The 15,737-nt window shown below is 43.8% G+C and overlaps 1 protein-coding gene across 7 annotated transcripts in view; it reads right to left on the reverse strand.

Moving 5' to 3' along the window:
• Window positions 1-1,236: 1,236 nt before the first annotated feature.
• Wt1 (WT1 transcription factor) overlaps window positions 1,237-15,737 on the reverse strand; it is a 43,048-nt gene continuing 28,547 nt past the window's right edge. For 4 of the 7 annotated variants that reach the window (XM_020152842.2, XM_074043702.1, XM_074043713.1 and 1 more), the window contains 5 exons: window positions 11,181-11,277; window positions 8,363-8,513; window positions 5,588-5,677; window positions 4,896-4,988; window positions 1,237-2,653 (listed from right to left, as the gene is read on the reverse strand). In XM_020152842.2, coding sequence (XP_020008431.1) covers window positions 2,532-2,653; window positions 4,896-4,988; window positions 5,588-5,677; window positions 8,363-8,513; window positions 11,181-11,277 — 553 coding nt within the window. In that variant the 3' untranslated portion in view covers window positions 1,237-2,531. The remainder of the gene's footprint in view (window positions 2,654-4,895; window positions 4,989-5,587; window positions 5,678-8,362; window positions 8,514-11,180; window positions 11,278-15,737) is intronic. The other 3 variants (XM_020152843.2, XM_020152844.2, XM_020152846.2) reach the window with 1 other exon arrangement.

Consider the following 15,737-nt stretch of genomic DNA (forward strand, 5'->3'; position numbering starts at 1 on the left):
AGACACTTTGTCATTTTGCAGAACTGACCTGTGAGGATGTCTAGACACTGCAAGCTGAGAGAAGGAGGTAAAACAAACTAGTGGGTGAATCAATGGGTATTAGTTTTTCTAGATCATTCTTACAATCCTTTGCCAATATTAGATGTTTTCATACCTTCTGTTTTTTGTTTAATCCTCACTGTGATTCTAGCAGAGGCTCTTGTCACTTCATAGATGAGAAAACTGGGGATTTGGGACTTGAACCCAGGTTATTCTCCTTTCCAAACTCCATGACCTTTGCTGCAAACCACCCTGCTGGGGTAGTCAGAATCTCTGGTCTTCCTTGAGCTAGAGGAGCCGTGGAAACAATGTGGCTGTACTTTTGTTGTGAAACCTGCTCTCTCTGACTTGCTGACGTCTACCGTGCTTGTTCTGAGCTTCTCCAGAGAAATGCTGTCTTCTGGCAGGAAAAGATAAAAACGGCTGATACACATGAGTCACTGAACTCGCTATAATTAACAGTGATGCAAGAGCCAGATGCAAAAGAAGAGGGGCCTCCAGACCCAGCTTTTAGGCTGCTCCAACTTTGAGCTGCTGAAGTGTCTCCAGGCTGAGCTTCTGTCTGCTCAAAAGATAGTTTTAAATGAATAAATGAAACTTTGAATGCATGCAAGCTCCAAGATAATGAAGCTGAGAGAGGCTCCACCAAATTAATCTCTTTATTTACAACTGAAAACCATACAGCTAACCACAGAGAGTTTATATTTATCTAGACCTGTGCTTTCACATTCAGCTGTCCTGGGAAGTCTAAGCAGGTTTTCACCTGCTGAGCTGACTTAGAGCAACTACAGTTGTAAATTCATTTGTACTAGGTGTTCAGCTTATACCCTCCTGATCCCAGGAATGTATCTGTGAACTTTTCAAAATGACCAGTTATCCTTAGCACCTCTCTAGACTCTTTTGCCAGTCTGGAATAAGAAGTGATGCAATGATAAGTTGATTAAAATAAGCCCTACACCACAATTACCACCGCACCATCCACAAAACCATCCAACCACAATACAAGGCAGAGGTGGCACCCTCTGCTTCTAGAACAGATAATTCCCTCCTGAAGTCTGACAACAAGAACATAGTTGCAGTCAGGACCCAGATAGGCTTACTAGTAGCCATCAATGTCAGGGATATCTTCTTTCCTCTTTAAGAGAGGCTAAACTGGCCTTACATTTGAACATAATACAGCTGATAGAATCTTGCCACTTTCTTTTTCAACAGACTTTAATTGAGCGCAAAGTGAAAAATGCAGTTACATTTTCAGTGTTATCATCAGTACGCTGTAAGATTAACACTCAAACAGTGATGCATCTAGTATTTATACATTTCCTAATTTTAGTTGTCAAAGAGCAAATCATTTTCAGATATATATATTTACACAATTTCAAGCAACAGTAAATAATATAACTCCTTCCCTTAAAAAAAAACCAAGATACACACACACACACACACACACACACACACATACAGACACACGCCCACCTTTAAACAATGGATTTCCTCACAATAGTCTCATTTCTTTTCACATATACTTATAGACCCAAAGTTACTTAAGTTAATTAAGAACAGTCTTATCAGTGAAGATCCTGGACCCCTATAAAGTCACTTTAATTTTTACAACTTGAAGCTGCATTGCCAGTGTGGTCCGTACACTAAGGACACCCCAAGTAATGAAAATGAATTCTGCTTCCTTTTGTGAGGCAATAAAAACATCTCTGAAGATACACGTGATTACAATTCACAAAAAGGGTCAAAACCACAAAAACAAAATCTCAGATCTTCAACCAGTTTCTTAAGAGAATTGTGTTAATGTTAATATTGAATTAACTGAAGAGTAAGATTCTTTTAGGTTTCTATACAGAGGTACTGGTTAGTTCTGATTCTTTTTTTTTAATTTTATTTTCAGTTGCTTGAAATGCATGAGTTTTAAAAGTCACCTGGTAAGAGCTACATCCTGTCTTCCATGTTAGCAGCCTGCCTGACCTCAGGAATGTTGGCTGAGACTCGCCCCCCAATGCCTTGCTCTCTGATTTATTTCTTGCTGGTGCTGTTAGTAAATTGAAACCATGACAAAGTTTACATTAGCAGACACATATGCATGCCTTGACCTATAAATATTCCATGATGGAAAATGGTACAAGCACTTCATTTCTAGTGAAGATGAGCACAAAAGGAGAAGGGGGGGACGGGAGATACATTATCAACAACGGTTCCTCTTACAGTGGAAAATCCAGACCAAATGGCGATGGGCTTTTAACTAACCAGACACTGTCAGCCGCTTCTTCAGGTCTGTGAGTCAATTAAAAGTTGGCACAGCAGAGTCCAACTCCTCTGGGCAAACCTGGGAGCATCCAGTCGTACAGGTGTCTTGTCCTGAAGTTAGATGAAGACAAATGGCTGTGTGCTTTTTAAGTGAGTGAGGAGGAATTTCAAAAATCACATTTGAAAGTAGTTCACACGCTGTCCTGCCTGGGATGCTGAACTGTCCCTGGTTGGACCCTTCAAAGCGCCAGCTGGAGTTTGCTCATATTTCTCTGGTGCATGTTGTGATGGCGGACTAATTCATCTGACCGGGCGAACTTTTTCTGACAGCTGGGCCACCGACAGCTGAAGGGCTTTTCACCTGTGGATACAATCGCTGGTCAGAGACACTCGCGAGCGGAGTGACTGGGCACAAGGTCAACTATCAAAGATCCATGTTAAGTCATCACAAGGCACCCGCCCCAGACTCCCTTGAGTCTCTCCCTAAGCTAACAACTGGCTCATTTTACAGGCAGTCTTGGATGGCAGCGCCTCTGGGGGCTTTAGGAATGGAATAGTATAAAAATTATACAATATTCTTAAGTCAGAAGACTTGGGAAATGGGAGAGAAGGAATGAGTCTAGTTCATGAAGATGTCTGGGCAATTAATATTTAATTAAGGGGGAGATGTTTGTTTCATCTCTACTGTCAGAATGTTTTGTGTGTGTTGATGTTTCCCTACTGCTGTTTAAGTGGGGAACTGGGTGTGTTTATTTTGGGTGGTACTGGAGTTTGAAGTCAGGGTCTTGCACTTGCTAGGCAGGTGTGCTACCACCTTCCCAGCCCAGGGAACTGAGCTTAACTGGGCAACAAGGCCTCTGGATCGTCACACTGGATGTCATTGATTGATCTCTGACTGGAAGCAGAGGAGCTACTGCTTTACTGTCTCTAGATGAGATCTTTAAGTAAATCACTAATACCAGTTTGTACATTTGCTTCTTTTACTATAAAGTGTTACTCAAAGCATAATCTCTAGTATATAGAAGTTTCTAGCTAAGGCAAAAGATGAAAGCTATTCCACGTAAGGAGTCCTCATTTTCATTAGGAACAATAATTTCCTTTTTTAATCAATACTGTTCATTCTTCTCAGCCTCTTGGTGGCATTCAACTTGGCTGACTTTGGCTCTCTCTTTGCTTCTCTGTCCTTCCTGCACTGCTGTGTGACTCATGCTCATTCTCCAAGGAAGTCAATAGTGGGACAAGGTAGGCTGGGAGCAGTCAAAACTGAATTTGCTACTCACTAGCTCTGTGACTTTAGATTAAGTCATAATATGTACCAAATATCGTCCTGTGCTGGACATTGTGTATTCCTTCCAATAGTCCCATAAGAGCAATGTCTCTACTCTACAGATGAGGTCAGACATCTGGTGAGAACAGACTCTACCCCATATCACACCCTTAGGCCTTCCTGAGGAAAATGCCACAGGAGCCAATCCCTTACCACCTGAAGGATCTCCCCCTGGGTATAGCTGGTCCCACTTGGCTTTCTCTGGCTACTCATCAAGATAGACACTGAGAAATGTCCCAAGAGATGTGTCATTGTAGGACCAGACTGGGCATCAAACCATCTACCGATGACAGGAGCACTTGAACATACTAAGAAAGCGAGGTGTCCTCGTAATGGACATGTCCCAGTCCTTACTCTCAGTAGTCCTCCTCCTTCTCAGTCCCTCAGTGGTACTCAACTTGGCTGACTTTGGCTCCCTCTTTGCTTCTCTGTTCTCCCTGAACTGCTGTGTGAACTCATGCTCTTTCTGCACAAAAGAGCACAATGGGACAAGGTGGGCTGGGAGCAGTCACAACTGAGTTTGCTACTCTGTGACTTTAGACATGTCATTTCATTACTAAGTGCCTCAGACTCCACAACTGTAAAATGGGAATAAAACACACCTGCCCTACTATTCCTACAAAGATGCCATGAAGACATAATGAGATAACCTAAGCAATGACCCTACTTCCAAATAAGCAACAAAGGTGGTGACATTTTCATTATGAATCACATTGGCCTTGTAGACAAGTAAAATCCTTTAACGGCCAGTGGATATGGCCAGAATATATGCACATATTCTACTCTATGTAATAGTGTGAAGGAAACAATATGCATAAGTTTGTGTTAGTCTAGCAGAAACCAAGGCTTCTCTTGGGCCATTAACTTTCAGCAAAGCAAGGAATCCACTCTCCAAACAGGACTGTGAAACATGGGCTCTCAGGAGAACAAATGTTTGGCTTGCCAGAATTTCTGCTTTTCCTGTAAAGTTGATTATCACATCAAATGGAATGATAAAAAATGTGATACAAAAATTATATTGAACAATTAGGACCCAGTTTATCCTTTCATTTTCATTCTGGACATTTCCTTCACATCTCTCTCCTGCTCTGTACTCCCCCTGCCCTTCTTTGAAAAATGTTATTATTTATCACTTAAACATAGTCATGCACTGTTCTTTCTCTTCACTGAGTCTAAACCTTAGAACTAAGGTTTTTCTAATCTCTCTCATCACAACCAACTTTATTCAAGTTTTATAAAAAAAATGAAAAATAAATGTGAAGAAAAGTTTACGCACTTGTTTTACCTGTATGAGTCCTGGTGTGGGTCTTCAGGTGGTCGGACCGGGAGAACTTTCGCTGACAAGTTTTACACTGGAATGGTTTCACACCTAAATGGACAGAGAAGGTCTAGCCTCGGCCCTAGCAATGTGGGCACAGGGAGGCCCACAAGCTGGCTTTATGGTGGCTGGAGGAGCCCGGCATTTCCATCCGTACCTGCAGTATCTGCCTGGCCCTCAGAATTTCCCAATTCCCCAGGCCCAGCAGGAACCACCTGACTCTGCACAGTGACCTCAAGGACCTGCTTCTGCCTTGGGAACAACCATTCCTTAACCATAAATGTCCAGCTTCTCACCAGCAGCAAGGTCTCAGCTGTGTCAGAGACGAAAAAAGTGAATCACATGCTACAAATCGGATTCTGCATTCTGCCACCCTCATTCCTGACTGATGCTCAGTGCATCACCAGCCCACTCCTGTGGGATTTCAGTTGTGCTGTGGTTTGCAGGAAGAAATGTGGACTGTCTCTTTTTCTTTCCTTTTTTTTTTTAATTTTTTTTTAAGAAAAAGAAAGTCTCCAGATGAGGGTAAAAAAAAAAAGCCTAAACAGATGCTGACTCTCTTGTCCATATTCAACAAGAAAAAAGAATCACAAAAGCAACCCTAACCCAAGAGAACATGACTGCCGGCAATGAGAGGTGAACCTACAAACCTGTGTGTCTCCTTTGGTGCCTTTTGAGTTGGTCTGAACGAGAAAACCTTCGCTCACAGTCCTTGAAGTCACACTGGTATGGTTTCTCACCTTGGGGAAGACACATATTCTATTGAGAACAATACTGGAAATATGATCTCAGAGGCAGCATCTCCTACTGGGACCAAAGGGATCCCAAAATGCCTAAAGTGCTTCAGGGGAGCTTGTGAGGGTAGTGTGAGATAAAAGGGCCACTTACCCACATGTGAACGGCTATTGGCCTGGGTGAGGTGGTGTCCTCATTTTGAAAAAGGGCCAATGATCTGACAACTTAAAAGGATTTATAAATAGATAACATCAGACCATCCATGTAAAGGGCTCTGTGCCTAGCACAGAGGCAATACTCAAAACGTAAGAGCAGGGAATATTTAGACAAATCAAAGAAGTTTTAATTCCCAGGCTGGGCTGAGTCTGAGACAAAATTCTGGGATGGATATGCTTTGAGGCTGGCTCAATGATATAAGTGTTCTATGTTTTATGGCCTGAAGATTGGGTGTTCTCTGCTATTGACTTCTTGTTCTTGAGTCAAGCATAAATGATTCCAGGGTTGTGAGACACCTCAATTAAACCAGGAGCTGAAGCATTTAGAAAGACTGTGGAATCCCTTTATCCAAGAACAGTCTGCAGTGGGATTGCACAACCACTGCCTCTCAGTGGATGGTTCCACCCCTGTCCTCCACAGAGAAAGTTCAGCCAAACTCTTGGAACCAAGCCCCAGTGCGCTGAGCATCTGTGGGGCCTTCCCACCTAGTAGGAGAATTCTGAGTCATGGCATTCTGGGACGGAGAATAAGCCACCCAAAGGTCAGTAGGTTCTTTCTGTTGCAGGGCAGCCTCCAGTCACCTTTCCCACCTCATAACCTCTGATGTCCTCTGGTTTTTCTGTACTCCCGATATAGCCAACCTCTCCATTCCTGAAGTCTTCCTTGTACTCTGCTCATACTCAATGCCTTTCATCTCTGTGTCCACATATCTACCCATCAGACTTGACCATAATACAACCATCACAAATGCCATGTCCTCTGCGGTGCCTGCTTGGAAACTTCATGGTCAGGTTGAAATCCCTTCCTTCTCTCATCACAGAATTGATCCCATAATATCTACTGTGGCAAGCTAGGGTCCCATTCTGCCTTCTTCTATGGGCTGGAAAATCCTGAGGGCAGGAGCCTTTCCTTAGCTTTGGCCCAGTGCCTTCTGCTTCAGCTGTACAGCTTGTAGGAGAGAACTCCCCTCTTCAGTCACATTTCTCTTTCCTATGTTAAATTTCTGCTCATTCTTTCCTTCTTCTATTACTTCAATAGTTAGCCCAAGCCTCTCTGCTCCCAGAAACCTTCTCCAAAGCCTCTTGCTTAAATCTACTCCTTCTCAACTCCTCAGATGCTCCAGGCTCTTGCTTAGTACATGATCTTACACTTAACTAGTCCCTTCTCATTTGTGTCTATCCTACCTCCCATATACACCCTTTGAGAAGGGGGCTGGAGTTGAAAGGCTGGAGTTTGAGTCCTGCTTCCACTACATCCTACCCTCTTGATAACTGTTTTGTGTGTGAAGATTATATGAAACAATACAAGTAGGAAGCCCTCTGCAAAAAATGTACTTGATATACTAGTCTGTACTATTAATATCAATGCATAAGAAAATACTGCATTCTTTCAGGAAGGGGGCTGTAGATAGGATAAAAACAACCTGTTTACCTTGTCTACTGCAAGGAAGATCTGGTTGAAGGTTTTAGCAAGTCTGGGGGTCATGGCTACCACATTCACTGTCTTCACTCTGTTCAACCATCTAAACCTCACTGAGTTCTAAGTGCCTATTTCTCAATAAAAGTTCCTACAACTACATTGCTCCTCTGTAGGAAACCCTGAGGGGGCCCCACAGATTGCTCCTGTTTCCCTGGAGGGGAGACTCAACCACACTCCTACCCTGGGCCCTCAAGGCCAAGAGTGAACATTTATGAAGTAGCTATTCATATCTAAGGTGGCTGACAATCAGACAAAGCCAGTTCTCTCTGCCCCAAACATGGACTCCTTGGCCTGCCTGGTAGGAAATCTAGTTTTCTTTGACAAATCTTCAAAAATCACCATCTTTGTTTCTTAAAGACTTATAACAAAAATTAAACTACAGGGCATTTTCCCATTCCCAGCTGGTTGGTTATTACTAACCCAAACAGCTCATTTCTTCTTTGGACCATCCCCTCAAAGTTTATGATGGTCTTGCCCACCAAAGCTTGCTCCTCTCTCTAGAGAAGCTATGGGTACTCCAGCAGTAACACTATCAGTCATTCAGACCTGTAAACATAGGCTCCTATGCTAAGTGCTTTATAGCTACATCTTCCATGCAATTTGATTTAACTTAATCTAGGCTAACAATGCCACAAAATATGCATAATCACCTCCACTTTCCATACGAAGCAAATGGGGTTCAAAGTAACTTGCTCAAGGTCTCACCATTTGGTGGTGAAGCCAGCTTTTAAACATAGGTCTCTTTGATTCTACAGCTTCTCTTTTTATCAGTCTGTTCTGCCCTTCCTGAAGAAAATTCACTGGGTTCTACAACAAAGGATGGATATCAAAACATAGAAGTCCTTACTGTCTTTTTCCATCCCCTTGGCCTGAGCTTTTAAAAGCAGTACCTACTTTCCATCCCAGAAATCACCTGTTTCCTTAGCAATATGAAAGCTTGAAGCAGGAACTCTTAAAACCAATCCTGCTTGAGGCTGGACAGTGAACACACTTACCAGTGTGCTTCCGGCTGTGCATCTGTAAGTGGGACAGCTTAAAATATCTCTTATTGCAGCCCGGGTAAGCACACATGAACGGTCGTTTCTCACTGGTCTCAGATGCCGACCGGACAAGAGTCGGGGCTACTCCAGGCACGCGCCGCACATCCTACAGGCAGAGTGTAAGAGGAAGAAAGGCTTTAAACCAAGTCAGTCCCCAGGAAAGTGGACACTGGAACATCCACAGAAGGGGTGGCAGGTGCATGTGAGATATGACCATTTCCCTCCACACCCCAGATGCCTGTGGCAGACACACTGAAGGATGATAGATCAGGACTTGAAGGACGTCCAATGTCATCGCTATTCATCTACCAGAACTGGTATTTGAAAGGAAGCCTACTTTGGGTCCCCAACACAGAGCCTCTAGAGAAGAAATGCTGGTGCCCGGAGATCTCCCAACCGATCCTGTGTCTCAGCAGCTCCATTTGAGGCTGTGTGGTCTGGATGTCCAGAGTTCCAGATTCTTTCTATTCCCCCCCGAATTGGAGACGTGATTACTTGGGCCCAATCTACAAATGGGTGAGGAAATTCTTATTAGAGAAAAAAAATGAGGTACTGAATGAGTCCCAAACTAACCAGACTTTCCATGTGTAAATAAATGACAAAGAAAAAGGTGCCCTGGATTTGGGGGTTCTGTCTGTGAAGGGGAGCTGAACCCACCAGAAGCCCATGGTATAGCTAGTGCAGCTTTCAACAGTGACAGCTGAGAACACTGGACTCTGTTCACCTTCTAGGTACTTGTCATGTCCTTTTCAAGGCATTGGTTTGTACCCTTAACCTGTTCTCTGGCTCAAAGAATCATGACTGGCAGGGCAGGTGCCCAAGGGGCCAGGTGATGCTCCCCGTTCTGTTACAGATGTGCAGGCTGGGGACAAAGGGAGTAAATGGCTGACATAAAAGCATATCCATGACTGTGACAAGACCTGGACCCTGTGAGCTCACTTCTGAGCTTTACCCTGTGAGTCTTCCACTCTACCCCATGCTATGTTCACCTTCCTACTTCACATTGCCTTGCATTGAGAGGATAAATGGTAGCAGAAGATGTAATGGCACGTCAGCAGTTTCAGTGGCTCTAGAAGAAAATAAGTAGGTAGTGAAATAACACTTGTCTAGAATTTCCTGCAGGCAAAAACAGTGAGTCTGACAAACTGGGTCTGGTGAGAAGGAGGGCAAAGGAAACCTTTCATTCAATTTTGGTACAGTGCACATGGGAATAGGACATTAAAAATGAGTTGTTAATGTCAGTCAGGGTCCTGGTAAAGGAAGCTGATGGTATCTGTTGGGGAGACACTGACAACTCTGAACCTCTGTCAAATCTATTTCTGTCACAGTTATTTCTCCCCATGGGAAGGCTTGGGATGAGGAAGCACACTGTTCCATTTTGATGACACTTCTGGAAACTAATCACAGCTCAGAGTTACTTGTTCACACAGGGTACTGACTATTCTGGTGAGAGTATCACAGCTGTTTCTCTTGTTGTAGCCACTGAGTCACATTTGTTAAGTCACAAATAAGAATCCTTGGTAACTCTGAGTGGTGCTGATTGTCCAAAAGACACTATTTTTGAAAGTGGCCTTCCACCAATTGTACTGAATTCTTTGAAACTTTCACCTTTCCTACTTTATTTTCTTCACTTTCCCTGGAGACTTCTCCCTCTCCTAAGCTGCTCACAGTCCTTTATCTCCACAACTGTGGAGTGGTTAAAACCAGGGGTTCTGGAGGCAGACAAAACTTGTGTTGTAAGTCTCAGCTTCACCAGTTACTAGGTATGTGATTTGGTACAAATGATCTTCCTTAGGCTTCAGTTTCCCCCCCATTTATGAAATAGAAATGATCGCTGCACCCACCTCAGAGTCTGTATTAAGGATCAAATGAAAGAAGAAAGGCCATGTATAAATATGTAGGAAAGTGAAAGAATTCATTCTGAAAATGCTACATAGAGTGTGATTGCAGCTATGTGACATTCTGAGAAAAGAGAGTGGTTATTGGGGGAGGGAGGAGTGGAAAAGGGGAGTGGCAAATAGAATAGGTGGCATACAGAGCATTTTTGAGGTGATAAACCTTTGCCATGATGATAGATATATGGTGTTATGCATTTATCAAAACCTGTGGAGCTACAGAACAGAAAAAGTGAACCCTAATGTGTACTACAGACTTCAGTTAACAATAACATATCAAGATTGGCTCATCAAAGATAACAAATGTACCATACTAATACAAGATGTTAATGACAGGAGAAAGTATGTAAGGGTGGAGGGGAAAGAGAGACAATGGTAACACTTTGCTCTTTCTGTGCCATTTTTATGTAAACTTAAAATTCAGATAAAGTCCGTGTTTTTAAGTTCATCTATGAAACAGCACGTGGAGAATACCCAGCTATGAAGGCCCCGCTGTGATTCTGTTATCAACACTTAGGGAACAGTTGACCTTTGGGCACTTTACAGTGTAGACCAAGTCTTCTCAGAAGTCAAGGGTCCAGCTGGTTCATTCAAGCCCAGGTGGTTCAAATATGACCGCCCCGCAGCCCACCCTGGAGAAGCAGGATTAAGTGGTAAAGCAGGAAGTTGGTAAGGGAGGGATTCTGCAGGGAGCATCTTGCTTGGAGTCAGCCATCTCTGGGGAAGGAAGAAGTGCCTTACTGACCCCAGCGGAAGAGGAGGGTGTCCCTGATGACAAAGACTTGCCAGGGCCAGGTAGTCCATTGGCAAGTGGCTGAGGGTGCTTGAGCAGAGGAGGCACTGAAGGTGGCTTCTAGCCAGGCATCCCCAGTACTCACCTGAATGCCCCGGAACACGCCATGGGTGTGTATTCTGTACTGGGCACCGCAGAGGATGGGTGTGGTGTGGTTCTCACTCTCATACCCTGTGCCATGGCTGCAAACACAAAAAAAACAGGGGCTAAGGCTCTGTTTTGGTTTATAACAGCCTTTTGGAACTGCCCATGTACAGTAAGGAGAGAGCGATTTTTACAAAGCTCACAGGACAACAACAACTGGATTTTTGCCTCCCTCCTTGGGGCTAGTCTGGAACAGGGCTCAGCGACACCAAGGCTTCCCTATCCGCCTGTCACCACCATGCAGCCCTCCCTCACTTTCAGATCCTTACAGATGTACCGTCTGGGTCTGTGTCTTGCTCAGACAAGCTGAGAAAAGCCGCAGTGGCAGGATTTCATTCCCAGCAAGTTGTTTTCCATCTGAACGGCAGGCTGACAGCCGCGAATATCTCAGGAATGAGCAGAATGCCTGAACTTCCCATGGAGCATGCTGGATTTTTGTCGGCACCTCATGACTCAGTTTTTACCAGATAGCACCAAGAGAGTGATGAAACTTACAAGAAGAAATGTCACGTCCTCAGAAACAGGGGCTACATATCGGTGGCCCCACCATACTTACCCTATAGCTCATTTGATCAGATCAACTCACTCTTTATAGCAACCTGTGCCATCAGTGAGCACTGGATCATCTTCCTCCAGCAGGGGACTGACTAGGTCCCTGGTGAGACCCGAGGGAAGTGAAGTGTTGAAAAGAACAATCTGGAAGGGGTGGGTGTTCTCCTCTACACATACTCTCTCCTTCAGGTACAGTGTTGGTATGCACTGTGCAGTGATTTGTATTTCCAAACGAGGCAGAGCCAGGAGACTGATTCACACTGGCAGTGCACTAGAATTACATCAAGAATCACCATGGGGATGGTGATGAAATAAGTTTTATGAAACATCTCTGTAAAATGGTGCAGCTGCTTTGGAAAACGTTTGGTCGCCTCTCAAAAAAATTAGACTAAAGTTACCACATGACCCAGAAATCCTGGGTATATTTCCAAGGAAATGAAAACAGATGTCCACATAAAACTTATATCCATTGTTTGCTAGCAGCATTATTTACTTATAAAAGTCAAAAACCAGAAACAACCCAAATGTCGATCAACTGGTGAAGGAATAAATAAAATTTTATAGCATCTTCATACAATGAAATATTATTTGGCAATAAAAAGGAACAAAGTACTGATACATACTACTTGTACAAACCTTGAAAACATTAGAGTAAGTGAAAAAGTCAGTCACAAAAGACCACATTGTGCATGACTCCACGTATATAAAATGTCCAGAATAAGCAAATCTATAGAAAGTAGATTAGTGGTTGGTTTCCTACAGTTGAGGGAGTTAGAGGGACATGGACAGTGACTGCTGAAAATGTGTTAAAATTATGGAAATGGTCACACAAGTCTGTGAATATACCAAAATCCATTACATCACACTACACAGGTGAACTGTATGGTCTGTGAAATCAATAAAGCTACTTTAAAAAATTATGCATCACCATTTTTTAAAGCTTGCAGGTAAAATTAACTGGCAGTTGGAGCTGAGAAACTCCACCCTCTGTCTCTGTTACTCTAGCAGTTTAGAGGTCCCCAGGTGGCAGGCAGGTGACCTGGCAGATCAGCCCACTCTATCTGATAGGGTATGGGGAAGGCCTGGGGCTGACTGGACTCTCACTCAGCCACAGAAGAAAATTCCTGGAAGGAAAAAAAACATCTGCCAGGACAACTGCAATGTCCACTCAGCCTGGGGCCATGACAACTGTGGGGTTTCCTTTTAGTTCCAGCTCCAGGCATTTCAGAGAGAACTGCCTGTCTGCTTTGCATAACTTGGGGATAGGTAGCAGTTTGTTCCTTGTCTTTATATCCCATTTCAAGTGTTTTTTTTATATACCATAGGGGGAAGGGAGACAGAAAACACAAAGCGCTAACCAAGGTCAAACATGCAAAAATTGAGGAAAAACTCCAAACCCAGACAGCATCTGCCTTTTTGACCCAGAGAATGTGCTGGTCAGGAAAGCAAGGCCCTGTTTGCCTTCCTTTCTATTATGTTTCACACAGTGGGGAAGTGAGAGTGGTCACCATGGCTGTGTGGCAGCAGAAAGAAAGCAGGGCCACAACGGGCCTGTCAGGACACTGTGCCTCAAGACTGGGAGGAGAAGGCTCTACCTTCTGCTTGTGATCACACATTTTCTAGGGCCAAGGAACACATTAGTAGAAATCTGAATTATTTTAAAGTTCTGCCATGAAAGGGGAAGAATTGGGACTCTGTCTTGGCAGCTAATCTCTGGGTATTGGCTGGGTTCCTGGAAGGTAGGGATGGGTAAATGGGAAGCATTAGTTTCCTCAAGATACTTGCCCAATGACATGAAGCATTGTGTCACCCAAGAGAAGATACTGATCCTCATAGCCAGATGCCAACAAGCAAAGGCAGCAACCAGCAACAAGACTGTACCTGCCAACTGTGCCACAAGATTCTTCTACAAGTCCTTGCATAAGACAAAGTTGGCCCCGTTGGTTCTTGCATCTCTTTCAGGAAACCCCCTGAAAGCCAACATGCCTCCCAGCGTGGTCTGCACAGACACCACATACAACCCATGGGTGTTTAATTGGTAACAACTCTCTCTAAACAAGTAAAGGAATACATGGTGATGGTCTTGGAACCATAGACTGTAGGAAAGGGATCTAGGAATGTCATCTGTTCAAACCCCATTCAAAGCAGGAATCTCTTCTAGCTATACCTAACAGTTGGACAACATGACTGGTGACTAGTTTTCAAGCAGTCCATCTTATTTGGGGAGAGTTTTGTTAGGAAAGGCCTTCCAAAATCTGCCTCTTTATTTCTGCCTTCTGGGGAACCATTGAGTATTACTATGTTACAGCCACCTCTGTGTATCTCTCTGCTCTATGGTGAACTTGACCCTGAGTGCAGACTCCTCACACTTCTCTGCATCCTTGGAACTTTAGTGACTAAAGTAAGCGCAAAGACCATAAATATTCCCGAGATGGTCTGAGTCTAAGTCCTCTTCCACATTACAACCCTTTGAAGATAGTACTCCAGGCTACAGAACTATGTTCTCTCAACTATGACAAGGTGAGTCCTTCCTTTATCATCCCTATTGCCCTCCTCTAGATCCTCTTCCTTTAGTTAAGTCCTTCTCAAAGTGGTGACTCAGGCTAGATCCCAGTGCTGCAAAAGCATGTTTCTATACATGGGTATGGGAAAGGGTCATCCACACACACAAACGCCTTTAGAATCAGGACAGGAACATAAAAGCTGAAGAATGGAGAGTATGTGCCTCACCCAAAGGGATTCCATTCCAATCTTTCAAATTCAATATGCCAGTCAAGCCAGTATCATGCACAGTCCACAGGCTGCCAATGCTGAAGCTTGGGGCAGAGGGCTTGGACCTCTGGGCTCAGTGTGAACAAAGTACTGCTATTAACACATCTAAGAGCTAATAACTCCTTTACACTCAGATCATGGTGACCTTCCTGTTTAAGTAAAATCACCAACTCCCCACCCCCATTCCTACCCCTGGCATGAACTAAGGCATGCATCTGTAACCCTGAGCATGAAGACAGCATTGTTTCAAACTGAAATTCAGAATAAATGTATAGTCTCTATACATTCCACTCTGTTTCTTCAGTGAGTCATTCCTAAATGCTGACGTCTTTTTGACTCTGGATTTGGCTTCTAATACATTTGTCTTCCATCCCCATCTCATATTATCTCTGTGTTTGAAAAGCACCTTCTCTGGGTTTTCATAAGAGCAGATAATCCTCCTTGCTGTAGATGGGGCCTACTACATTTACACTATGTATGAAATATGTTTCTATGGTATTCAGGAAGTGATGGGATTCTACAAGATTTCTCCATGAGGCAGTGTGAGGGAAGCCATCACAAGGAATTCAGTCACTTGGGTGGGATCCAGTCATCACCAGAAGTTAACCTGAGACTCAAGAAGATGATGGCTGCCATTGAGACAACATGGTTAAGACTCACCCGCTAGCTTAGATGGTCAAGTGAAGCCAAGTTTTATCCCAAGAGAAATCATCACCATATCCTGTAACTATGCTATGGATGAACCAAACAGGAATGAAGGTGGGACTTCCAGAGGTCTGGCACCATGAGGCCTTCCAAGAATGGCAAGGAGGCTCCTAGCCTAGTGAGACACTTCTATGACCAGAGATGCATGGTCCAAGTAAAAAACCCACAGAGTCCTGGATAGCTGTGGGTGAAAAACAAAACAAGACAGCAACAACAAAACGGCAGAACAACCCAGAGACAGAGAGTGTTATCATTCATGGAGCTGATACCAGAAAGCAGGCTCTACAGCAGAGGCTGACTGATTGAGAGGCCCAAACCTTTCTGAGGGTAAAAATGCATGCAACTGCTTGATCTACTGTCAACCCAGATAATGAGAAGGAACGTAAATGAAAGCTGGTGCTGTGCACAGAAAGGCACATGAGCCATGACTACAGAAAACCTGGACTTTCTCAGGATAAGAAATTCATGC

Source organism: Castor canadensis, chromosome 1 (genome assembly GCF_047511655.1).
Source record: "Castor canadensis chromosome 1, mCasCan1.hap1v2, whole genome shotgun sequence".
In the NCBI taxonomy this organism is placed as follows: Eukaryota; Metazoa; Chordata; class Mammalia; order Rodentia; family Castoridae; genus Castor; species Castor canadensis.